This window comes from Lissotriton helveticus, chromosome 3_2, assembly GCF_964261635.1.
Source record: "Lissotriton helveticus chromosome 3_2, aLisHel1.1, whole genome shotgun sequence".
In the NCBI taxonomy this organism is placed as follows: domain Eukaryota; kingdom Metazoa; phylum Chordata; class Amphibia; order Caudata; family Salamandridae; genus Lissotriton; species Lissotriton helveticus.
The window spans coordinates 444,038,581-444,064,250 of record NC_136062.1 but is presented as its reverse complement, the minus strand read 5'-3'; the positions used below and the strand labels follow the sequence as shown (position 1 = coordinate 444,064,250).

General features: G+C 45.2%; 1 protein-coding gene across 1 annotated transcript in view; it reads right to left on the bottom strand.

Annotated features, from left to right (window-relative positions):
* LOC144826356 (1-aminocyclopropane-1-carboxylate synthase-like protein 1) overlaps nucleotides 1-25,670 on the bottom strand; it is a 213,193-nt gene that overhangs the window by 128,200 nt on the left and 59,323 nt on the right. The window contains exons 3-5 of the mRNA XM_078684684.1: nucleotides 21,667-21,726; nucleotides 21,090-21,160; nucleotides 17,708-17,777 (exon numbers count right to left, since the gene is read on the bottom strand). Coding sequence (XP_078540810.1) covers nucleotides 17,708-17,777; nucleotides 21,090-21,160; nucleotides 21,667-21,726 — 201 coding nt within the window. The remainder of the gene's footprint in view (nucleotides 1-17,707; nucleotides 17,778-21,089; nucleotides 21,161-21,666; nucleotides 21,727-25,670) is intronic.

Sequence of the window (25,670 nt, the reverse complement as noted above, 5' to 3'; positions counted from 1 at the left end):
TTGATGTCTACACTGTCCAACACCAGGTAGCAGCATGTCCCTCATTGAGGTCTACACTGTCCAACACTGAGAAGCAGCATGTCCCTCACTGAGATCTACACTGTCCAACACCAGGAAGCAGCATGTCCCTCACTGGGATCTCCACTGTCCAACACCAGGTAGCAGCATGTCCCTCATTGAGGTCTACACTGTCCAACACTGAGAAGCAGCATGTCCCTCACTGAGATCTACACTGTCAAACACCAGGAAGCAGCATGTCACTCATTGAGGTCTACACTGTCCCACCCCAGGAAGCAGCATGTCCCTCATTGAGGTCTACACTGTCCAACCCCAGGAAGCAGCATGTCCCACACCAGGAAGCAGCATGTCCCTCATTGAGGTCTGCTCTTTCCCATACCAGGAAGCAGCATGTCCCTCATTGAGGTCTGCCCTGTCCCACACCAGGAAGCAGCATATCCCTCATTGAGGTCTACACTGACTCACACCAGGAAGCACCATATACCTCACCGAGATCTGCACTGTCCCACACCAGGAAGCAGCATGTCACTCATTGAGGTCTAAACTGACTCACACCAGGAAGCAGCATGTCCCTCATTGAGGTCTGCACTGTCCCACACCAGGAAGCACCATATCCCTCACTGAGGTCTGCACTGTCCCACACCAGGAAGCAGCATATCCCTCATTGAGGTCTGCACTGTCCCACACCAGGAAGCAGCATGTCCCTCATTGAGGTCTGCACTGTCCCACACCAGGAAGCAGCATGTCCCTCATTGAGGTCTGCACTGTCCCACACCAGGAAGCAGCATGTCCCTCATTGAGGTCGGCACTGTCCAACACCAGGAAGCAGAATGTCCCTCATTGAGGTCTACACTGACTCACACCAGGAAGAAGCATGTCCCTTACTGAGATCTGCCCTGTCCCAACCAGGAAACAGCATGTCCCTCACTGAGGCTCACACTGTCCCACACCAGGAAGCAGCATGTCCCTCATTGAGGTCTGCACTGTCCCACACCAGGAAGCAGTATCTCCCTCATTGAGGTCTGCACTGACCCACACCAGGAAGCACCATATCCATCATTGAGGTCGGCACTGTCCAACACCAGGAAGCAGAATGTCCCTCATTGAGGTCTACACTGACTCACACCAGGAAGAAGCATGTCCCTCATTGAGGTCTACACTGTCCCACACCAGGAAGAAGCATGTCCCTTACTGAGATCTGCCCTGTCCCAACCAGGAAACAGCATGTCCCTCACGGAGGCTCACACTGTCCCACACCAGGAAGCAGCATGTCCCTCATTGAGGTCTACACTGTCCCACACAAGGAATCAGCATGTCCCTCACTGAGATCTACACTGTCCAACACCAGGTAGCAGCATGTCCCTCACTGAGATCCGCCGGGACACACACCAGGTAACTGAATGTCCCTTACTGCGGTCTGCAGTGGATTTTACCAGAAGCAGAGTGTCTCTGAATGAGCTCTGCAATAGTTTTCCCCTAATGCTTCTCACTAAGCTGCACACTGACTGCCCTCAAGCACTTCCCTCATCAACCTCAATGAATTTGAACAACTCTACCTCTAAAATTTGCTGTGCACTCCCCTAACCTTTGAAATAACCTTCCATCGCAACCTCCGAACTGCATCACCCATCTGTTCCACCATTGTCTATATATTATTACCATGTATGCCTATTGTTTATATTATTTTCCTTCTGCATTGTTTATAAAGTTTGCATTGCAGAGAGCAACGTTTACAGGTCTGTGCATCTCAAACAAGGCAGTATATGGCAATGCGCCCAGTTACATGAAAGCCCGACTGTCTCGTTACACCCCTGGGAGGACATTGCGTTCATCAGAGGATACTCTTTTGGTCAGCCCTCGCTTCCGCCTGTCCACCTTGGGCGGACGTGCCTTCTCGACCATTCTTCCGGCAGTTTGGAACAAACTACCATTGCACCTTCGGAAGGAGTCTAATCTACTGCCGTTTCGTCGGATGCTAAGAACGGTGCTTTTTCAAGATGCATGGGGCGTGTTATAAGCTGGTTGCCTGTTTCTGTAATGTCCGGTGGTTCCAGGTACAAGCGCTTAGAGACCTATAGGTGATAACGCGCTATATAAATTTAAATAAATAAATAAAATAAATAAATATTGCATACTCTGTAAAGCGCTCCGATACCCTTGAGTCAAGTTCGCACTATATTAAACTCGAAAAATGAATAAGTATGATGGGTTGTGTTCAGAAGGCTGCAGGCCGCAGGCAGTGATTTGCATCGCTCACGAGGCAGCCTCTCTGAAAGCATCATAGCCGCTTAGGTGCACTCCCCACAGAGCTACTCGTACAAACACATCATCAGTTTTCAGCACTCTTCCTATTCATATACTGTGATTACTCAATCTGTATTCTTTGCGGTTGTGTTTCTGTATATATTTGCCCCCGGGTATGGGGACAAATACATTTTATGAGCAGGTCTTCGACGGGCCAACTGAGGTTTTGTTCACTGAAAAGTTGTATGACAGACAAAGCTATCCAGTGTTTTGCTGGTTATTGTATTATATTGGAATTACATAGCGCTTACTCTCCTGGGAAGGTATCTATGCACTTTAAAATGATGTTCTTGCTCCCAAGGAAACTTGGACCCAAGCTTTGCTAATCGCCAACAATGCCTCCGTTGACGTGGTTGTGAATGGCCCCTCGCTCTCATTATTTCAAATCAACACTTTGAGTGGGAGCCGGGGCCGGCTGTAGGGCGGTGCGATCAGTGCCACCGCACCCGGCGCGGACTTGGGGTGGGGGCGCCATGTTTATTGTTTTGAAAGCACCAGATGCCACGTTCCTTGTCCCAGCAATTTTCAAGCATTAATAAAAATATCTCGATAACTCCGGTGATTAATGTTCTTCCTACAGAGAGACCGGAGTTTTGTCTGCAGGAGGAAGTTTTAGCTCACAACAGCACAGCCACAGGAGGTTAATGTGCCTGCTGCAGAGAACGTGTCCCATTCAGACACTATAAAAAGGTCAATGGGTTATTTTTTAGTAAGAGAGATCCTTTTGTTACTTTAAAAGGTCAAATCCTAATATAAAGCAGTGAGCTATTAACTGTCCTCCAAGAGCTGCATGAAAACAGCAAGGATATATTAGAGCTACATATATTTTTGCCTAGTCTTTCCTTATCCTAATATTGCAAGCAGGGTTAATTTAGGTAGAAATCAATTCTTATTATTAAAGAAAACCCCTAAAAATGGTGTTACATTTTAAATTCTGTATTTGTCCTTTTCCAGACCAAGGACTCTTAAACTATACTGCCAGTGCCTACCAGTATGGATGACGTGACTTCTACACCTTGTAGGCCTCTGACTTATGTAACATTTCCTATACACCTATTTCACACGTATGATTGTCTCCATGCAATGTATGTGTGATGTAAAGTGTACTCACACCATAAACTGGTATGAGTAGCACAATAAAACTAAATAAATCTAAGAGACAGTGGTTACGTACACTTAGGGGGCATTGTCAAATCGTGGTAGTGAGGGATTCCGTGGCGAGGTGGTCATGGTAGTGGGGCAACAGATATTGTTGCACAAGGCACCACCAGTACTAAAGCCGACCCTGGTGGGAGCCACTAATGCGAGCAGGCACCCAAGATGGTGTGTTGCTTGGCTAAGCACCTTGATGGCTTACCCCCAGATGCATCAAGCATCCATTTTGCGATTCCTTATTAGCGAAAAATAAGGAATCCCTAATAAGGAATAGCAAAATGGTATGCAAGAACAAATCACTTTAAAAACAGCGATTTCTTAAAATTCCTTAATTGCGATTCGCAACTGCGAGTCGCAATTAAGGAATACCTCCTCATTCATTCCTATAGGCCTAGAGGCCATAGGAATGAATGGGAAGAATTATCAATTTGCGAATCGCAATTAGCGAATCACAAAATGAGAATGCGATTTCAAGGGTGCAGGGGTGTCCAAAGGACACTCTGTTGCACCCCTGATACTGATCTGTGCACATATGTTGCGCACACACATGCCCTTAGGGCATGTGTGTCTGCAACATGAAACTTTGAAAAATGCACTTTAGTTCATTTTTCAAAGTTTTTGCAAATTACCATGAAGTTGTCGCTATTTTTTCAACTTTAATGCATTGCATTTGAGGAATCTCAATTTGAGATTCCTTAAATGCATGTAATCGCAATTTAGCCAATTCTCAATTTGCGATTTTTGCATTTGGGATGATGCTTCCCAAATGCAAAAATACCGATCGCAAAGGGGCAGATTCTGAGAATCTGCCCCTTTGCGAGCGGTTTTTAGCTTCATGCATCTGGGCCTTAGTGTTTTAGTTAGTATGTGTAATTACATGCATGATGTTTTACAAAATAGCCAGAGTACAAGTCCTGCATAAAGTTCTCCATGACCACAACTCCCACTGGGTTTTTTTTCTCCAAGCGCATGCACCCGGGTCCGGGACTCCACCAGACCATGAAAACTACAACTCCCATGAGGCCTTTCATAAGCGCTGGCAAGCGCCCTGTAGACTGTTGCAAAACCACCACAGCCACTCCTGCCTTTGCTGCAACTCAATATACATAGGCATCGTGTCCCCTCCCTTTTACTTTTTTGGGAGGAGAATGGGTATGATTAGGTATGGCTTGTTACACAGCAGCATTGACAAAGTGAGTAATTTGGCATCCATAACCTTTTTAGACAGAAGTCTGTAAATATTCATTTGACTTATTGTCTGCTCTTTTCTTCCTAACACGCACAACTCTGTCTTCCTGGCATCTCACCTGGATGTGACTAGACATTACAGTGTGTGACTACAGGGCCATGCCCCCCTCTCCTCTAATGTCACATTCTTGTTCCCTAAATTATAGGGCGAAGTAGCTGACCATGTTACGGCTGCACTTACTTATAGACTTACAATGTGTAATGTTGTAGGGTAAACAAATACGAATACTTCCTCAACTCACATGAGCATAGTCCTTCGTTCATGCACCACTCACCCAGCAGAGAGAGCACTCACACCATTCTCCCTGCACTTATACTGCTCCCACACAATTGTATTAACATATTATTAATCCCATAGGCGAAACCTATACATTTACCAATGCTTGTTCCATGTGTTGTCTGTTAGCATGAGACTCCATGTACAGCTGAATAGGTGTAGCCCTCATCTGTGTTTTTCTAGTCTGCTCTGTAACTGTCTCCCCTTGTAACAGGACAACTTTGTGTCTTTGGGAATGCTCCAGTTTTAATTTTGCCACCCCAACTGAGATGGACAAGAGTTTTACCCAAAATGCCTCGCAACCAAAGTGAATAGCAATTGCCTCTGTAGTCAACACCCCCTTCAATCATATGGTGCTTGCCACTATGCTGCAGCCAGGACCATGTTTTGCACTGGGTGTTTGAAAATATATGGATTTTAAAAATTCCATAGTCGTGCTCTACCCAGAATACATATTATCCCTCCAAAGTCCATAATCTGCATTTGGCAGCACTTCTCAAGTAGTTCTGATACACCAACTGAGAGAGGCAGCCTACTAATTCTAGAAATTTGAAGTTGCTGGCCTTATCTCTAGTCTCCCTATGGAGATGCCATGTTGCTGTGCCCTGCTTGAAAAAAAAGCAGCTGAACTTCCCAGTAAAGGAGAGAAGCAATGCCCAACTGTGGTGCATAGCTCAAGAAGAAAGCCTGCCCAGAAGCCCCTTAAATGTGAAGCCCAGCTGGCTACAACCAATCTGACAGGTATCTTTATTCTGTGATGGCTAATGTAGCATGAGTAGCTATCTGTTGCTAAGTGAAGGGTGTGCAACATTTCAGTAGCCTGCACTGAACCTCTCTGAGCCAACCAGGGCAGATTAGAAACTACGACAAAAGCCACATGCATCGCAGCACACCAGGTTGTATCTATTGTGTGTGGTTACAAAGTCACAAGCGTCCAATCTACAACAATCATATGACGCGAAGGACGGGCCCTTCTTTTGCAGAATACGGTGGCTAATACACATAGCTTTAAATAAAACACGCTTGTTCAACGGAAGGCAGTGCATACCCATATCTCCATTGAGCATCTGATGCTGTCCCCTTCCCTCCAAGGATGATGTACCCTACACTATACAAGGCTAATATGGACAGCTGGGGGATCTAGAGCTAGTTCCCTGGATGTGCTGTATCTGGGGAGGTGCCGGACAGCGCCAACTAAAAGAGCAGAGGTGCTGCCCTGGACTGAGAGAAAAGCACAAGCAGTAACTGAGTCCTGCATGTATGAGTTGTCTTCACGCTGGACTTAGGTACTGAAACCAGACGGCCTTTATTAAATGTGTATGACTTGAAGACCAATGATGTCTATGGACATGGACGGTATCTGTCAGGGAGCTTGCACTACCCCTTAGCGTGTCAAACTAGGTGAGTTCTACAATGTACCGATTTTAGCCTTCACTGTCCAGTTACCTTCAGCTGATTGACACGATTCCACAACTAATCCAAAAAGTACTCTATGACACACAGTTCCTGGGGCATTAACATTTAAAGGTGGGCAAGGACTCCAACCCTAAACTGGTGAATCCCCAGTTGATGGCGTGAACCAGTTGTTGCAGTCAAAACTGGAGATGGCTCACACAAATTCTATTTTGACCACCCATTTGAAAGCCACTGGCCTATAACGTTTCTCATCTTTGGGGAGCCCACTGTGGGTGTCAGTCCAAATTCAATATCCATTGTTCTCACCTTGACCACCTGCTACTTGTAACTGGTCCATTCTTTGTCTGGTGCCTTATCCACCAACCACCAGACCCTTCATTGCCCTTTTCAATGGATGCTAAGAACGTTAGACCCGTTCCTCCTTCAGCTGGCAATACTAACTCAGTTGAGAGTAGTTTGGGCTCTTGGCAGAATCTCTACACTAATGGCTGAAAGTTCTGAGTGAAACACCCCTAGACTCAGAGAATGTCTTAACGGTTGTGGAGAGTCATGTTCACAAAGGGAGAAAGTGTGTGATTCCATTGCAGTGCGAAATCATAGTTCACCCGGGGCCTGGACCACCAGTAGTAATTAACTATACCTATTTGCCTCAAATGTTCTGCCTGTAGCTACTGCTGGTAATACCATCTGCCCCAGTAGGTGATTAAACCCTGGCCCTCTACACTTACAGACTGATCATGGTCTCACAAAGTTATAAAGCAGCGTTATGAAAGCATTGACTTTTTTCCTGTGGAATCAGAATTCCATTGGAATCAAATAATTATAATTCCAAACATTTTTACAAATTTCCTGTTGCAAGTCCTCATTTTTTACTACATTTTAAGATCCGTGACACAAACACACAGTGTAGTAGTGAAATAGGAATCCAAGTCAGAAGAAAAAACAACTAACATTTTTTCACCACTAAGGGTTCGACTACGATGTGGTACGGAAAGGCACCGAACGGCATTTGATTCACCCAAATCTGATTTGGAACCCGCCTTTCAGACAGACTGTTAGAAAACGAGGCAGTATCTGTGAGGCCTGCACAAATAACATGACTACGGGCCCGATTCACAGAATGAACTTAAGACTAAATCCTAAACTTACTACTATTTGGTATTCACAGAATGCACTTACTACTTTCCGGATTCACAGAGTGAACTTACTACTTTCGGGATTCACAGAATAAACTTACTACTTTCGGTATTCACAGAATAGATTTAAGACTACTAACTCGAAGTCTGAACTCGAGCCGGAAATTCTGGCCCGGAGGCGGAGCTTCCGGGTTGGGGGCGGAGCTTCCGGGTTGGGGGCGGAGCTTGCCGCCCAAAGGCGGAGCTTCCGGCCCGGAGGCGGAGCTTCCGACCCGGAGTCGGAGCTTGCGGCCCAGAGGTGGAGATTTCATCCATGGCTAAAATCCCCACCTCCGAGCCGGAAGCTCCACCTCCAAGCCGCAAGCTCTGCCTCCAGACTGGTAGCTCCGCCTCCAGGTCGCAAGCTCCGCCCCCACACCGAAGCTCCGCCTCCGGGCCGGAATTTCCGGCCCGAGTTCGGACTTAGAGTTAGTAGTCTTAAATCTATTCTGTGAATACCGAAAGTAGTAAGTTTATTCTGTTAATCCCGAAAGTAGTAAGTTCACTCTGTGAATCCCGAAAGAAGTAAGTGCATTCTGTGAATACCAAATAGTAATAAGTTTAGGATTTAGTCTTAAGTTCATTCTGTGAATCGGGCCCTACATTTGTCCTTCAATGGGAACCAAACACCCAATTGTAGCGCCTGACTCTCAGACGGTAGCGTTGTAGAGCAGTCTGAGGCTTACTCAAGGGAGGTGGTGTGGGCTAGTAATCGCCATTACAGGTGTGCAGCAATAACACTCAATAATTGATTGTCCAGTCTGTACTTTGCTTTATAAAAGTAAGAGTAGATGTATTAAACACACACACTACTCAATACTATGCACCAATTTACAAATATACATAAAATGTTGAAATTACTTTGTGAGATTGCATAACATCTCCACCCCTCCCGCAGGGGGGTGTGGTCTAGTACCACCACTCCCGAATATATGCACATCATCTTGCCCCCAATGCAGTTAGTTGAACATAAACTGGAGCGAGGTCCCTGTGCACTGGCACCATCTCAGTGGCGACCCACCCCTTTACCTCAACACACATTTAAAATAGGTAACCCTGCCTTGGTGACACATTGCCCTGACAGAGCATTTCCTACTGACCATGAAGTATACACCTCTACATCTTAAGGGCTAGCAGTCTGGGTTCTTCACCTAAGCGCAGCAGTAAGAATACATGTTTTAGCATCACTGTAGAACGAGAGTACTCAACACATTTGTGGATCATTAGAATGCATTGCAATTACAGCCCCTAAAGGCATCACAGATGAAATCTCAGGATTACGAATATACAGCCAGACACCCAGCAGGAACGTCTGACAACATAACCCTGCTTTGAGAATGACATCACCTTACACAGGCACTTCACATTACACATGTGACCTTCAGTCCCTCTAAAAGAAATAACATTAGTAAATGCACTACGGGTGCAATTACACCTCTTCACCTCCAGGGGATGCCTCTCTCTAGACGTCCCCAACTCAGCCTTTCACTCCTTGATGCACTACTCAACCCTCCTACAGCTGTAGAACGAAAGTTCCAGCCCAAGAGGAGTTAAACTGCTGACTGAACCCTTAAGGGGTTATTCTTTTCAAGTCCCCATGTGACCTAGGGAGGGACTTCGTGCTGGGGAGACTGGACTTCTCCAGCAGCTCTCCCATCGCCTCTTTCACAACTGAGGGTGCCCCCCTCCTCTAGGGCCCACCAGGCACCAAAAACGATGGTTGTCCCCATGCCTTGCAAGGCATTATGTTGCGCTTCAGGCTCCTTTCTATGCATATTGTAACAGCATTTCTCGCGCTGTGTCGGGGAGAGCCGCGACGTGGGTCTGCGGCCGTGGCATCCCTCGTCAGAGGGTCTGGTCCCATGTCAGCCGCCTTTGCCAACTTTCAGGGGCCTGGTCCCACCCGGGCCCCTGGCCGCACTTTCTTGCTCTTTCAGGCTACCGGTCCCACCCGGGACTCCCACATGCCTGCCCGGTGGAGGGCAGCTCAGGGAGCCCACCCCCGGGTGCCCCCGCCAGCTCCCCACTTGGCCAGCACCAACGTGTGCTGCCGCGGAAGCCGGCTTCCTCTTCTGGTCTATCCGCTCCAGGCAGACGCTCGGATCTACGCCGGCTCCTCCGGCTTCCCGGGGGAGCGTGACGGCGCTCCCCCGCCTCCTTGTTTCACACGGGGCCCTGAGTAGGGATCCGGGGCCCTTCCTCCTATTCCCTGGGGGGGGCGCGACGGCGCTCCCCTGCCTCCGGTTTCGGCGGGGGCCAGAGTGGGCTCCTGGAACCCTGTGGAGGGCATTTTTCACGGTGAGCGTGACGGCGCTCCACAACTTTTCTTCTTGAGGGTGCAGCCCCCGGGACCTGACCCACCCCGGGTGCATTATCTGAACCTGTGGCAGAGCCCTACGCGCTTCGTCATCGATTGGCCACATGTCAAAGGTCACTCACCTTCTGGGGGGAATATCTCAGCCCCCAGGGGTCCTATCTCTTGTTTTTGCCTCTTCTTGCTCCTAGTGGTGCTCCCCAGCCACTGGGAGCACTCTCCCTCGCCCTCTGGTTCTCTGAGAATGGGGATTTAGCAGGGAGCTGTCTTCACTGGCTCCCTACACCAGCCTCATCTGCTCTCCTCCTAGGCCTCTCTTCTCCCTGCGCAGAAGCCCCTGCTTCTGCGCCATATTCCTGGACTCTTCTCCTGGTGCTGTTCAGGACCCTGGTGGAAGTCCAGGGGTTCTTCCTTCCAATTGACCATTGCGCCAGGCTCCAGCATCTTCTGCCTCAGCAAACCACACCCCAGAGAGAGCTTCCCTTCCTGTGCAAGCCCTTTTCAAAAGTTAAGTAGGGAGCTGGCAGGAAGTCTCTGTTTGGTTCAAGATGGCGTCGTCCAGGCTCTCTGACCACATGGTCTCTGAAAAAGCCCCTTCCTCCCACGCTGCCTTCCCTCCTTGGTGCAGCCTGGTGCCTGGCACCCAGTGATAACTGCTAATGGATGAGCCTATAGTCCCACCCATCTTCTCTTCTTGGAGAGGAGGCCTTAGCTTGTGGAAGAAAGGTTCTCAATCCATCCTGCTGAGTTCAGCCCTCAGCCAGGCCCTGGTTATGGCTGACTCAGAGAAATATGACATTTCTGGATGACCCAAAAGCAGTACAGATATATGACTTTGACTCTTCAGAATACTCCTTCTCACATCTGTTACAGTGCACTTTAGTGCGTGTCTGGAATCTGTAGGCCTTATGAAAGTTACTCTAGCCCATGGGCTCCACACCCCGATGGAGGAGTAATGAAGTGAAAAACAGTAAAACACACTGATTTTCCCTGGCATGTTCCTTCCCAGTGTATAAAGCCTATTCCATGACACCACTCAATTCTGCATAAGTACTGTCAAACCATTCACTTTGTAGCTGCTCCTGGGCTGCGCACACTAGGAATCTCCCCTGCGCAGCCCTTACACGGGTGCACAGGCATGTACACCTGTGTCTGCATGTAACCAGCCTAGTGTTGCTTACTCCAGCTGCTGCGCAGTGGCCTGGGCAAGCCAGGGGGACACCAGTAAAATCCCCATGCAATATCTTTTATTATGAGTTCACTGTGGGTGAGTCCCAAACTTATGAGGCTCCCCCACAGTAAAAGCTCAACAATTAGGTGCCCAAAAAGTGAAAAATCCGGGCGGGCCAGAGTGTCAGAGCCACCTTCTAACACTGACTCAAACACTTTTATGAACGACCAATTACGATGGCTAGAAAGCATTCATACTGTCCCACTGGGTTCCTTAAGGCATTGGGAGCAACCTAGTCGATCGTAGCCGAATCGTAGTGGTCTACCGACCGCGGTTTCACCCGAGCGATTAGGATGTCAGATTCAGACAGTATTTCCAAATCGGTAGTTCTGACATGGATCGGCCCGTAGCAGGCCCCCCTTCACCCAGGGCCCTCCGTATCGGGTCCATGGGGGTACTCATGGGTCCCACCTTCCCATGCAGGCACAGTGTAGCATGCACCATAGAGTGCTTGCCACAGGGTTCAATGTTTTCGCCAACCACCCTTTTTGTCAATGGGAGCCTGCATTCTTGTCAGGAAGCATGTAATCATAAGGTGAGAAACGCAGAACCCGTTTCGGTAGGAAACGATTCCGGACGACATGGTAATCGCCCCCTAAATCAACAAAATGCATCTGTAATGACCTTGTGAAAAATCTGCCTGTTCATAAATCTCATGTGGCTTCTTGTGCCTGAAGAGTCTCCAGAAAGGGATGGAACAAAACATTATAAATACATACTTGTGGAACTGAAACTGAATAATTGGAAATGTAAAAGATTTTTGAAGCCTGGTCTGAAAAGCATAGTATAGGTAAAATAAAGAAGGCAACGGGGAAAAAAAGACAGAAATATTTGTATAGTGTTTGTTTGCAATTTAAACTTTAGCAGTGGCTCAAACACTATGACCTTACTGTGTACCAAGAAGAAAAACAAGCACTGGAAATACAATTGGTCTCGCATTTGTTGTGTTGAAGCTATTAGCATAGTAAATGGCAGTGTATTTTACTTATGTGTTATGAAGTGTATGTATGTGGTGTGTAGTGGAACTATGTGGGTTGGATTGGATTAGTTAGTTGTATAATTGTGTGGAGTGTAGTTAAATGGTGTGGAGTGGATTTGTGTAGTGCCATTATGTGGCATGGTGTGCTTTGGAGGCATGTATGACGTTACAACGCATGCTTTTACATCGCATGCCTTTACAACGCGGTTTTTACATCGCATACCATTACAACGCATAGCGCTTTTGGGTGTTGGATAGTGAACAGTTTAATTTACTATTCCAACTCCAGTCCCCGTGGACACTAGGGAAGGTTATTGGATAGTAAATTAACCTATTCCCTATCCTAGAGCGCCCCCCAGTGCAATGCGTTGTAATGGTTTGCGTTGTAATGACCGCGTTGTAATGGTAGTGCGTTGTAAAAGTTTCGTTGTAAGTGATGTTTCCCGCTTTGGAGATATATGGTTAGCGATTTTGTGAAATTCAGTGTAGTGGAGTTATGGGTAGTGGGATTGTGTGGAGTGGTAACTTATACAGTTTAATTTTGTGGTGTGCAGTTGAATTTTGCGGCACGATGTGGAATTGTGTGGTGTGGATTGGATGTACGTGGTGTTGTGTTATTGTGTTGTTGAGTTGTATTATGTGGTTTGGTGTTAAATTATATGGTGTGGGTTGGAAATGTGTGGAGCTGAATTGTGTGGCATGGAACTTTGTGTATAGCTTTGCGTTTATGGTGACAGTAAAGAACAAATAGGTAGGAGCTAAGCATGAGATCTTTGAGTTTTTAAAAAAAAGGATAGTGCTGGAGCTATTGGCATTGTAAATGTAAATGTCTCTTACCTATGAGTTACGAATGGAGTGGATGTATTTGGTGTGTACTAATTATGTGGGTTGGATTGGACTTGTTGGTTGTGGGATTGTGTGGTGTGAAATGGTGTGGTGTGGATTTGTGTAGGGGAATTATGTGGTATTCTGTGCAGTTGTATTATGTCTATTCTAATTATGTATTTTTGAGTGTATTGGAATTATGTGGTGTGAGACTGTGTGTAATGGAGTGTATGTGTGTGGAGTGGTATGTTGTACTGTGGAGTGTTATGAAGTGGAGTTTAAAGAAGACATTGCGTACAATTTAATCAAAAAAGGTCTTCTAGTTTTTTTATCCTTGCAATGCTGGCAATCTCCTCCTGCCTGTTAGTATGCTTGTTTGTTATAACTTTCATTTGTTATGCGGAGACATAAACAATAGGAGGGTGGAGATCGAGAAATACTACCTGATTACAACATGAGCAGCGGACGGACACTAGGAGAGAATCAACAGATGCCAGATTCTGAGGGCACACTGAGGTGGTGCTGAGTAATGCTGAAGTGGTGCTGAGGTGGTGGTGTGCTGGTACAGGTGTGATGCTCAGGTGATGCTGAATGAAACTCAGGTATTGCTAAGTGATGCTGAGGTAGTTGTGTGCTGGTGTGGAGGTGATACTGAATGTTACTGAGGTGGTGTTGAGTGGTGCTGTGTGACGCTGTGGTACTGAGTCATGCTGAGGTGGTTGTGCAGCGCTGGTGCTGAGGTGGTGCTGCCCGGGTGCTGAGTTGCTGCTGAAGTGGTGGTGGGTCACTGATGCAGAAATGGTGCTGTGCTGATGTTTATATTGTGCTGTGCGGGTGCTGAGGTGGTGCTGCGCTGATGCTGAGTTGGTGGTGCACTGAGGAGGTAGTGCTTTACTGATGACGAGATGGTGCTGCGCTGATGAGGAGGTAGTGCTTTGCTGATGCTGAGATGGGGCTGTACTGATGCTGAGGTGGTGGTGTTCGGGTGGTGCTGCACTGATGCTGAGTTGGTGCTGCACTGGTGGTGGATCACTGATGAGGAGGAGGTAATGCTGTGTTGATGCTGATGTACTGTGCTAATGCTGAGTGATGCTGAGGTGGTGGTGCTGCACTGTTTCTGAGGTGGTGCTGTGCTGGTGATCAGGTGGGGCTGGGTGATGTTGAGTTGGTGCTGTGTTGAGGTAGTGGTGCGCTGATGCTGATGTGGGGCTGCGTTGGAGGTGGTGCAATGATGCTGAGATAGTGCTGTGAAGTGCTGATGTTAAAGTGGTTCTGCGCTGATGCTGAGTTGGTGCTGCACTGGTGGTGCACTGATGAGGAGGTGGTGCTGTGTTGATGCTGAGACGGTGCTCAGGTGATGTTGAGGTGAGGCTGAGTGATGCGGATTCCCTCACCCCCACTCTTTAACACTGACCCTTAACGCTCCAGAACCACTAATGTTCAGATGCACTTATTTATGCGTTTTTATATAGCGCGTACTTTACCCGAAGGTGTCAGAGTGCTTCACAATAGGAACAGAACTGATACAAGAGAACATTACAAGTGAGCAGAATACAAAAGCAAACGTTACATTAAATGAAGCAAAAATGACAATTGTGAGCCAACAAAATACAAGAGGTAGCAAACGGTGCATTACAAAAGTGACAATCGTGAGCCAACAAAATACAAGAGGTAGCAAACGATGAATTACAGGAGGAAAAAGTGACGTGTGCAGGTTACAAAAGCGTACAAAGTAAACATAGAGGTATAATACTGCAATATATGGAGGACACTCAAGCACAAGAACAAACGTAACGTAGGCACTGGTGGCACTTGTGCAGGTATCGAAAACAAACAAATGTAAGAGGTAGAAAACAGTGCGTTACAAGAGAAAGTGACGGGTGCATGTTACACACGAGTACCAAACACAGGTAGAAGGATAATACTGCAATAAACGGCAGACTCGCAAACCACAAGAACACACTGCGAAGACAATTCCATAGTCATGTAAAGTAGAATTTTCTATAATAGAAGGGCTTCCTTCAGATAATAGAGAGGGCATGGATTACATTTGGAAGTGTCTTTGAAGTAGGAGATCTTTGAGGTCAGTTTTGAAGGCCTGGGAGGAGGTGGTGGTTCGGAGCTGAGGCGGAAGTGAGTTCCAGATTCTCACTGCGCTGCCGGAAAAGGATTGGGCCATCGATCTTTCCTTCTTGAAAGTGGGAGGTTCAAGCAGTAGATTTTCCGCATTTCGTGATGATCTAGAGCCTCCAGAGAGTTTCAGTTTATTCGCCAGGTAGCACGGAGAGGAGGAGTGCAAGGCTTTGTGGGTGATGCAGGTAGTCTTGTAGATAGCTCTAGCCTCGATGGGAAGCCAGCCGAGGGTGGATAACATGGGAGTGATGCGGTCGCTTCTTTTGGCCCCATAAATGAATCGAGCTGCTGAATGGAGAACAGACTTAAGGGGGGACAGGTGGGATTTGGGGAGGCCAGTCAGAAGAGAATTGCAGTAGTCCAGTCTGGAGAGTACCAGCGATTGGACCAGGGTTTTAAGGTCATGCTCCGGGAAGAAACGACGAATCCCCCAAAGAAGACGCAGTTGGTATCGGGCAGACTTTGAAAATTGAATTAATGTGGGAGAGTAGATTGAGTTTTGTGTCGAGTATGACACCAAGGGATTTTGCGCTGTCGACAATGATGGGTTTATTGTTCAGCAGATTCATCTGGTCCATCCATGATTGAACCGGGGGAGGAGTAAGTGAGGAGCAGAGGAGGAGGAATTCAGTTTTGGAGGGATTCAGAATCAGTTGATGTGTTGACATCCAGTTTTGAATGGAGTCGAGGGTAGAGCTTAGGACGGAGAGATAGTGAGTGGAGGCAACCTTGAGGTAGATTTGAGTGTCGTCTGCATAGAGATGATAGTTGACCCCAGATTTACTTAGGAGATTTCCCAGAGGTTCCAAATAGAGATTGAACAATGTGGGTGCTAGAATAGAGCCTTGGGGAACACCTTGACCCACCGCCAAAGGAGATGAAAGACTGTCCGCTATTTTGATCATTTGGGATCTATCAGAAAGGAAAGAAGCAAACCATTTAAGCACAGTGCCCTCCATGCCCATTCTCTGTTGAAGAGTGTTGAGGAGGGTGTTGTGATTGACAGTGTCAAAGGCTGCCAAGACCCCCCCGAGTCTAGTATTTGCAGCGCGTCATCGATCACTTGCAGCACGGCAGTTTCAGTGCTGCAGTTTTGTATACAGCCGGACTGAAAATTGTCAAGAAGATCATTGTCCTTGATATGACGAGAGAGTTGTTTCGCAACACATCTTTCTGTGATCTTCGCAAGAAAGGGTAGGTTAGTGATAGGGCGGAAGTTGTTGAGGTCATTTGCATCTGCAGTGTGTTTTTTAAGCAGAGGGGTGACCTGCCCAGTTTTGAAGAGAACAGGAAGGGAGCCTTGACAGAGAGAGAGGTTGACCAGAGTGGCCCAATAGGGAAGAGAATGGGAATAGAAGTCAATGGCAATGGCACTAGGGATGGGGTCGAGCGAGTAGTTGGAGGGCTTTGTTTCGAGGATGTACTCTTCAGAGATGGGTTCGTAGTTCTGCCAAATGGCTAGTGATTTGCGCTCCTCTGGAGGGGTAGGATGAGCGACCTGAACCACAAGTGATTTAACTTTTTCGTCAAAGGATACAGCGAAATCAGAAGCTTTCTTTGTAGAATCCTCCAATTTGGAGGTTGGGGGAGAGTAGTTAGTATTCTTGATGGGATCAAATAGTTTTTTGGGTCTATTTTTGGCTGAGTCAAGGAGGGTTCTGAAGTGTGATGCTCTCCCAAGGAAGATGTGCTTGTGGTACTTGGATCTTGCTGAACGAAGCATAGCCAAATTATCGGTGGAGGGTGCTTGCCTCCATTGTTTCTCCAGGAGTCTTAGGTGCTTCCTTTCTTCATATAGGGATTTGTTGAACCAGGGTGTTGAGGGAATGGACCTTTTCTTTTTGCTTTGAAGAGGAGTGACGCTATTCATTTCGACTGCAAGGACTGAGTGGCATTGTTAGGTGGCAGACGGGTGGACTAAAAAAGGGAGTAGCAGATAGGAATAGGGGGGACGAGATAAGATTGGGGTACCGGGACGGTGCAGATTGGACGAGGAGTGTATTACCTAATGGTAAGGCTGACGTGACGAAGGGGGGGCATACTGTGAATTTTAATGAAGTAGTTGACCACACCAATTAAATAGCCATGTGGATGAACTAACTTTTTGTTAACTTTTTTACCTCTGCACCACCATCACCACGCACATCTACACTTTCTTTCCCTAAAACCCTCATACCCACATGCACCAACTGGCAGGGACAAAAGGTATCCGACAGAGAGCCCCATTTGGGTGTCCGTCAGCATTGCACCGCCAGCTTCACGAGGAGCAAAAACCCATATGATGAAGCATGACACCTAGCTTGCTGGGTGTGTGAGGGTTTTATGTCCCGAAAGGGAGGACCCCCCCTCCCTTCCTCCTACCCCTAGTTTGCTCTCTGGGATCACCACTGACCAGTGCAGCCTCCCGGAAACATACTTCTCCTTCCCTTGGGGAACTGCGTACCCCTCTTTATCTCCACAGTTCTTGGGCACGTACGCTGGACCCCTAACAAGCCCTCCCTGTCCCTCCTCTTTGATATAAGAAATGTAAAAAATATATTACACAAGATGAAAGGGGTTCTGCAACTAAGGAATGTAAAAGTACAAGGACTCCTGGGAAACAATCTGTACAGAGACTTAACAAATGACTCACGTTTTCCGCATTCAGGGGAGCAGGTGCCTTGCAGTAATATGTCAGGAAGCAGGCCACCTCTTCCCTTACACTGCAAGGAAATCAAAAATTTAGGTGGTTAGGAGCACAACTGATTCTATTCATTGCTAGAACTTTAAATAAGATGTTTTTAAACACTCTCTCTAGTTTGACAGACCGGTCTCCCATATTAGCTGATAAACTTAACAAACATTTGCAATGCAATAGGTCTTGCAGCATTAAAGTTGGAGTTATTCTCATTGTATATGACAATGTGTTGCATAAATTTTTTTGCAATCATGTTCCTATTTCGCATAATTTTGCTTCTTGTTTGTACCGATATGACTGTATCTTTGTGCCTTTACGTTTGTTAAGTGTTTATATGCTTTATGTCTGTTTATTCTGAAATACGCTGTTTCCTAAGTATTCACATTAATTAACATCATATAAAATATCCAACGAGCTTACTGACTGTGTCCAAGTTTCTTGTCTTAGCCCTCATGTTTACGATTTTCGAAAAGCGGGTGGGATCGAGTGAATGAGAAAAGTGCTATTTCACAGCAACTGAGATTAAATAACTTTTTTTTTTTGGGATGTTTAAGTAAAAAAAACTTGCTACCGAGTACCGACAGCAAGACCCCACTTCATTGCAGCTCACTGCGGGAGTGCTAAGGGAGACGACACTTCACATCACTTCGTAGCAAACATTCTTAAACATGCACCTATTGTTGTAAACACCGATTACTTTGTAAATTTAATACGTGTGCATGGCCTGGGGCTATCTTAACGTAAAGTGCCAAAAACAACACGAGAGGACTAAAACTCTTTGTTTCAATGGGGGTTGTGCTCCTGTCCACAAGAGGGGAAGGGGGACTGAAAGGAAAGTAGTTACTTGCAATGGGTATTGACAGCCTGCTCATTCACAAGCGTTCGAGCTACACGTGGATTAATGTAATACTCAAATATAAAACATGCTAAATGACTCTGTCTGCATGCTTCTTCTATTTGCCGTCATGTCTCATAGTTCGGAAAGCGCGCGCTCTAATATCAATCTAAAATGCCCAATTTGCAAAGTAGCAACATTAAATTACATTACATAAAACATAGAACGTGGTTCCAGACTGTCTCTCAGTGCTTCTTGTATATGCCCTCATGTTTCCTATTTTCAAAAACAGCCCGGTATAATTAACTACAAACTGCGCTGTTTCACAACAAGTAACATTGATTAACATCATTAAGCACGCAGCCTAATGTAATACTAAAATGCACTAGCACTTCATTGCAGCTCAGTGCCTGCCTGTTTATCAGCACCGCGCGCCCCTCTGCAGACTCCCCCTGCATTCCAAAGTCAGTCACGTGAACACCTCCCGAGGCGTGCGACGCGATCCGATTCTTTCTGCTATGCTGAAAACAGCAGAAGTTCACGCGCCCAACGTTATCCTATGACAAACTCGTTGTCGGCTGAGCCGACAGCTATAGTTCTCTGGCGAGAACGCACTTCGCTCGTTTCTAGCCGAGACCTAAAAAGTAGTACATCCCCTACCAATTCTTGTGTGGAACAGGGTTGGATGCCGGCAAATGTGCATGTTGGTTGGGGATGAAAACTTTTAGGATAAACAATGCATTGGAACGCCACTTCCAGCAGTTGACAGGGATTAAATATGGAGAGTTTTTAAGCCATCATGGCAGAGATATCTGCAGTAGTAAATGCATTTAAGCTTCAATGAATTCCAATGTGAATGAATGGCAGATGTAAAAAAAAAAGTACATTTGGTTGTAAATTTATGTTTATGAACAGGGCCATAACCCTCACAATTACACTTTACGTAAGTCTATGGGACTCAACCAGGTGAGCAACGCTCATAGAGTTGAAAGGGTTTCAGCCCCCACTACCCTCCCTCCCCCGTAGTGTCTTAGCCCGGGCTGGCATTGAGTTTTTCATGTCTTTAAAGACCGTTTAAATTTTTTACTTGCCTTTGTAAACTGTTTAACAATGCTTAGTTTTTTTTCTAGTTCTAGTACCCCTGGGTCCCCACTCTGCCTATTCCTTATATTTGTATTTTGCTTTTACTGTCCTAGTGTGAGAATCCATTTCATGAAAAGGATAATAAAGTATTGTTGCCAAAAGTAAAATACTAGCCATTTGTTGTTTAAAGAGCCTGCAAAAAGCCTTGTCTTGAGACTAAATAGGGTTATAAATAAAATCGTATGTCTTCATTTGTAATGTAACTTCTCTGTCTTTGTTCCCTTTATTTATCAGTAATGGATTATTCAGGCAGCTCTAGAACACAATTAAAAATGCTTTTATGTATTTTTGCTGTTCCTAGTATGCACAGATAAGTGCTGAAAATAGGCTTAAATTTAGGTGACTGCTTATTTTAGTACCGTCTGGGAAATCAATATAATGAGCTGGCAACCCTAATCATAAGACTGGAAGTTTGTTGCGGGATCAGCACAATATTTATTTCCTCCACCCTCGATCCCTGAACAGGACCGGACTGGGAACGCAAACAGGCCTTGGCAATTGAGTTGGACCGGACGCAGTGGTAGAGGGGGTTGAGTGTGGAAATCACTGCACCTGCTTTTGGTACAGGGGGGCCAATATTGCAGCACTCATGAGGAGCAGGCTCATGACAGAGTGCATAACCCTTAGTTGAGCAACCAGGTCCACTTCGGATGTCTACAAGTCTCCTAAGGTTGGTTCTCCTCTTACAAGAAACACCACTGCTTGGATAAGAAAGTGCTATTTAAGTTATCAAAGAAACAGATGCTCAGAATTCTTTGTATAATGCCTCCATTCCTAAAGAGTTTGGGAAATAAGTAAAAATGTTTTCAGGATAAGGCCCAGCTTTACTTCCATAAAGCAATTGGCCCTAGGAGTTTTGGTAATAATAAAAGCTTGCGTCAATAAGCGGTGATACATTCAAAACATGGTCTTCGAGAAAGGAGAGCAAGTTCTTGTCAAGCAAATGCGAACACACAAGACTGATGCTTCGTTTGATGCTGAACAGCTAAGAGTTGTGGCGAGCAAAGGACAAATGGTAACTTCCCAACAACCCAAAAAATCCAGAGACTCGTCATACTTAAAGCATTTACCGCAATGTTCATCGGCTCCAGACCTCATGAGTGAGGCAGGTCGACTTAATTTCCAAAGTCAAGCAACTGACTCTTCTCCAGAGATGCCAAACAAAGGTGCTCCTTCTCTACCTCGTACAACTAGAACCGGCAACATATGACAGCTGCTGCTGAAGCTTGCCACCTCTAAACTCATTGCATGCTTTATGCAGCTCCTTGCAGCTAGGACTCATTTCATGCATACAGACATCTTGATGGTGCTTCAATCACAGTATACCATAAACCTACACAGGTACTGATGGCTACTCACAACATATGGCCCTTCCAGTCTGGGTACTGCAGAAGCGGGGGTTCAATGTCGTGCATGTCGCTCTGGGTCAACTTCATTATACAGCAGTCATGAGAAAAAAGAGAAAAAGTCAAACAAATATGCAACCAACAACACTGTCATATACCCTGGATGGTCTTCAAAAGTGGATTTCTACAGTGGCTTATACAATGAAGTATGTGCAGTACACAGGCAATATTCCATTGTAACCTAACTGTCTCATTTTGAGATTTATTTGGTTTTGTAGTACAACCTTAGTGCCACTTTAACTGTGTTTTTCACTAAGGATATTGTAATACATAATTGATTACCGATAATCAGATTATAAATATAGCAGCAAAAGATTACACTAAAAACAAAGGAATGACACAGTAAAGTAACATATGTAAAACACAAGTATGTAGTATAACTGTGAGGTGGACAGTTCAACATGGACTGGGTGCATATAGAAGCTTGATAATGGGAGCTAAAATTAACCACAATTTAGTGCAGTATTAGAATAGGATTCAATTTAGTTCATGACCCTCGTGCAAACTTGCCACACGAATGCAGAACTTACCCGCTTGGACATTAGGTCAAAACAAAGCTTATTTTCACTGATGTCAAGACTGATAATACCCTAGGGAAATAGAATAAAACACAAGTTATGATACTCTAGTTTGTAGTGTAGATTCATCAGTGGTGATACATTAACATGGAGCATAATGTAACTCACACTAAAATAAACAAGCATTGGTATAGCCAATAGGTCTTGCCTTTGCGACATTATTTGTTTAGACAGAATTTTTGACTATGTTGTAGAGCATTGTGGCTGATGTGCATCATGTTGAAAAGTTATAATAAAAAGGGTTAAGTATTTTTGTTGCCTTTATACAATCCAAGACGACATTATATACAACCGAACAACCTGAATAAAAAAATTTTTTTAATAAAAATGTCTTATTTTTTTTTGTACTTGCACTGCTGGCAATTTCTTCCTCCCTGTTCTTATGCTCGTTTGTTGTAATTCTTTTTGTTATGGGCGAGTGGGACATTAATAACGCGGGAGTGGTGTTTGGAAAACAGTAATTAAATTAGAAAGCGAGCAGCGGATGGACACTAGGGGAGAATCAAAAGATTCCAGATTCCGTGGGCAGACTGACGTGATGTTTAGATGTTGTTTAGGTGATGCTTAGATGGTGCGCTGATGGAAAATGGTGGTGGGGGGTCATGTTTGGTGCTCAGGTGGTGCCACTATATGGTGTGGATTGGAGGTGCGTTGTGGATTGTGGAGTTGAAATATGTTGTTTGGTGTGTAATTATGTGGAGTTGAATTATGTGGCCTAGAACTATGGTGTTGAGTTGAGTTATGCTTAGTGAAATTGTGTCATGGTGCGCAGTGCATTTATGTTGATTGGTGGTATGTGGCATAGAGTGCATTTATGTGGAGTGTATTTATGTCGTATTGATTAGAGTGCAATTATGTGGCATATCATTATATTGCAGTGAGTGGTATTATTTGGAGTGTATTAATGTTGCATTGAGTAGAGTAATTATGTGGCATGTGAATATGTGGTACTGAATGGTATGTGCAGTGTATTTATGTGGCATTGAGTACAGTGTTATTAATGTGGCGTGTAACTATGTCGCACTGAGTGGTATTATGTGGAGTGTATTTATATTGCATTGAGTAGAGTGTAAATATGTAACGTGTAATCATGTGGCACTGAGTGGTCTTATATGGAGTGTATTAATGTTGCATTGAGTAGAGTGTAATTGTGTGGCGTGCTATTATGTGGCACTGAATGGTATTATGTGGAGTGTATTTATGTTGCATTGAGTTGTGTAATTATGTGGCGTGTAATTATGTGGCACTGGCGCAGAGGAGTGATAATAATATGAATTATGCAATAGTTATAAAATTGCTGTTGCATGTTGACATCTGATTGTGAGGATTTTAAAACACCTCACAGGTATGTATAGGAAAAAAAGTGTTTATGAAACATTCCTGTATTGTAATGCATCTGCAGATTTTAGGGATTTTTATTATACCTTTGAGTATATATTGAAAGCATTACTTGTTCACAGTGCTTTGAATCAACAACAGAGTACCAAGCGCAATCCGCAATATTGCAAAATGATGCTTTCCTTCAATAATACATGTACTAGGAAATGGGAAGACAGATAGAAAGGAACTGGGCATGCATGAATGAATGCACGCACACATGCACATTTTAGATCTAAGGTTACATGCTGTGGTGCAGTGAAAGCAAAATGATGACACATATGTTATGACTAAATGAAGCTCCACCATACAGATAAAGAAAAAGTTAGATACCTATAACCAACAGTTAGCAGCTTCTGTTATATATTTATAAGCTGTACACTTTTCTGCCATGTGGGGTGGTTGATATAAATAAGTTTCATTTTGAAGTCTTATAGTTTAGGCTTCAGCTATGCAATGCAATAGGTCTCGCATTATCGAAAGGTTCAGCTATTGGTGTTGCAAATAATAATGCAACGCTTATAGCTCAAACCTTTAGCAATGTGACACTTATTGCATTGCACATGCTTGTTTGCTCTTTGTGACCTGGTTGTAAGTGTCGGCAATAAACAGAAACCCAGCTGGACACAGCCACATCTCTTTACAGACTCAGCAGCCCATTGGGGTAAACAAAGATACAACTTGGAATGTCTCTTCACAAGTTAACCATGATGTGAAGTTTCACTTTCTGAAGATGCACAGAGCTGTGTGTGGTGTGAGGAGCGTCACGCCCTGTGACTGCAGCATACAGCTGTAAATGTAACTCTTGTCAACAGACCCGTTTCCTAAACAAGGACATGGGTGCAGTCTTTAAATGACACTGTCCAGTTCAGACATGTCAATAAGACGTAGTAAGACGCACAGCTTCAATTGTCCATGTCTACAGATGAGGAGCAGTAATTAGCAGTACAAAACCTTTTAGGAAAACAACTTAAAACAAGCATTTGCAATGCAATAGGTCTCGCATTAGGAAAGTTTGAGCTATTGGTATTGTAAATGGCAAAGTTTTTATTTATGTTTCTTTTTTTTAAAATAGCTAAATTAATAGCTTCGTCATTTACAATGCCAATAGTTATAACTTTCGCAAATGTGATACCTATAGCATTTGTAATGCAATATGTTTTGTATTTACAAACCGCGAGAGGACAAAAAAAAGCTCCGGACCACCGCCTCCTCCCAGGCCTTCAAAAGGGATCTCAAAGTTCTCCTCCTCCAGAGACACCTCCAAAAGTAATTCACGTCCTCTTGCTATTTATGAGGAAGACTTCCCACTACTGATAATTTCTACTTTCCATGACCATGGAAGTGCCTTCCCAGTGTATGCCTGTGATTGGAGGGTCTGCCTTTTTGCAGTATTTTCCATGTACTGGTGTTCGGTGCCCTTTTGTAACATGCACACACCACTCTGCCCTTGCAACACACGGCTGCTACCTCTCACATGTCTTTGCCTTTGATACTTGCACAAGTGCCACCTTGCCCATGTAACGCTTGTTCCTGAGCCTGAGTGTCTAGCACTTATTGCAGGACTATACCTCTAATTATACTCTGTTTTCTCTTATAACTGCACACTTGTCACTTTCATTTCCTCTTGTGCACTTTTGACTACCTCATGTATTTTGGTTGCTCACAATTTTTACTCAAGTATTTTGTTTGCTCACGATTGTCACTATTACCTTTACTACCCATGTATTCTGGTTGCTCACAATTTTTACTCAAGTATTTTGTTTGCTCACGATTGTCACTATTACCTTTACTACCTCATGTATTTTTGGTTGCTCATAGTTTTTACTACCTCATGTATTTTGTTTGCTCACAATTGTCACCATTACCCTATGTAAGTAACGTATGTTTTTGCAACCTGTTCTTTTGTAAATGTTCTCATTATGTTTCATTTCTGTTCCTAATGTGAAGCGCTCTGACGCCTTCGGGTAAAGTCCGCGCTATATAAAAATGCATAAATACATAAATAAATAAATACCGCCTTCGGGTAAAGTCCGCGCTATATAAAAATGCATAAATAAATAAATACCGCCTTCGGGTAAAGTCCGCGCTATATAAAAATGCATAAATAAATGAATAAATAAATACCGCAAATCAAACATCCTCGTCACTCAGCCGGCCTGCGACCAGGAAGTCAGGCAGGCCGGCGCGACAACCGGAAACAGGAAGTAGGAGGGCGGGAGCCTACCCCGCCTCCCACGGAAGAGCCGCGATTGTTTGGAGCACCGGAGCAGGCAGGAGCCTACCCTGCGCCCCGGTGCCGAAGGAGGGAAGAAGAGTCCTGCTGCCGGGCCCTGCAGCTGAGGAGAGCCGCACGAAGGAAGCAGGTGAGTGGGTTACTGAGCTGCGGGGGGGGGAGCATGTGTGTGTGTGCTTTCGCGCGCGCGTGCGGGGGGGGCGGGCTGTGTATGTGTGTGTGCGCGTGTGTGTGTGTATGTGTCTTGGAGTGCTTGTGTGTGACTGTGGGGGAGGGGGTGGGTGTGTGAGCGAGTGTCTGTCTGCGCGCGCATGTGTACGGCGCGGGAAGCGACGTGCGCGTT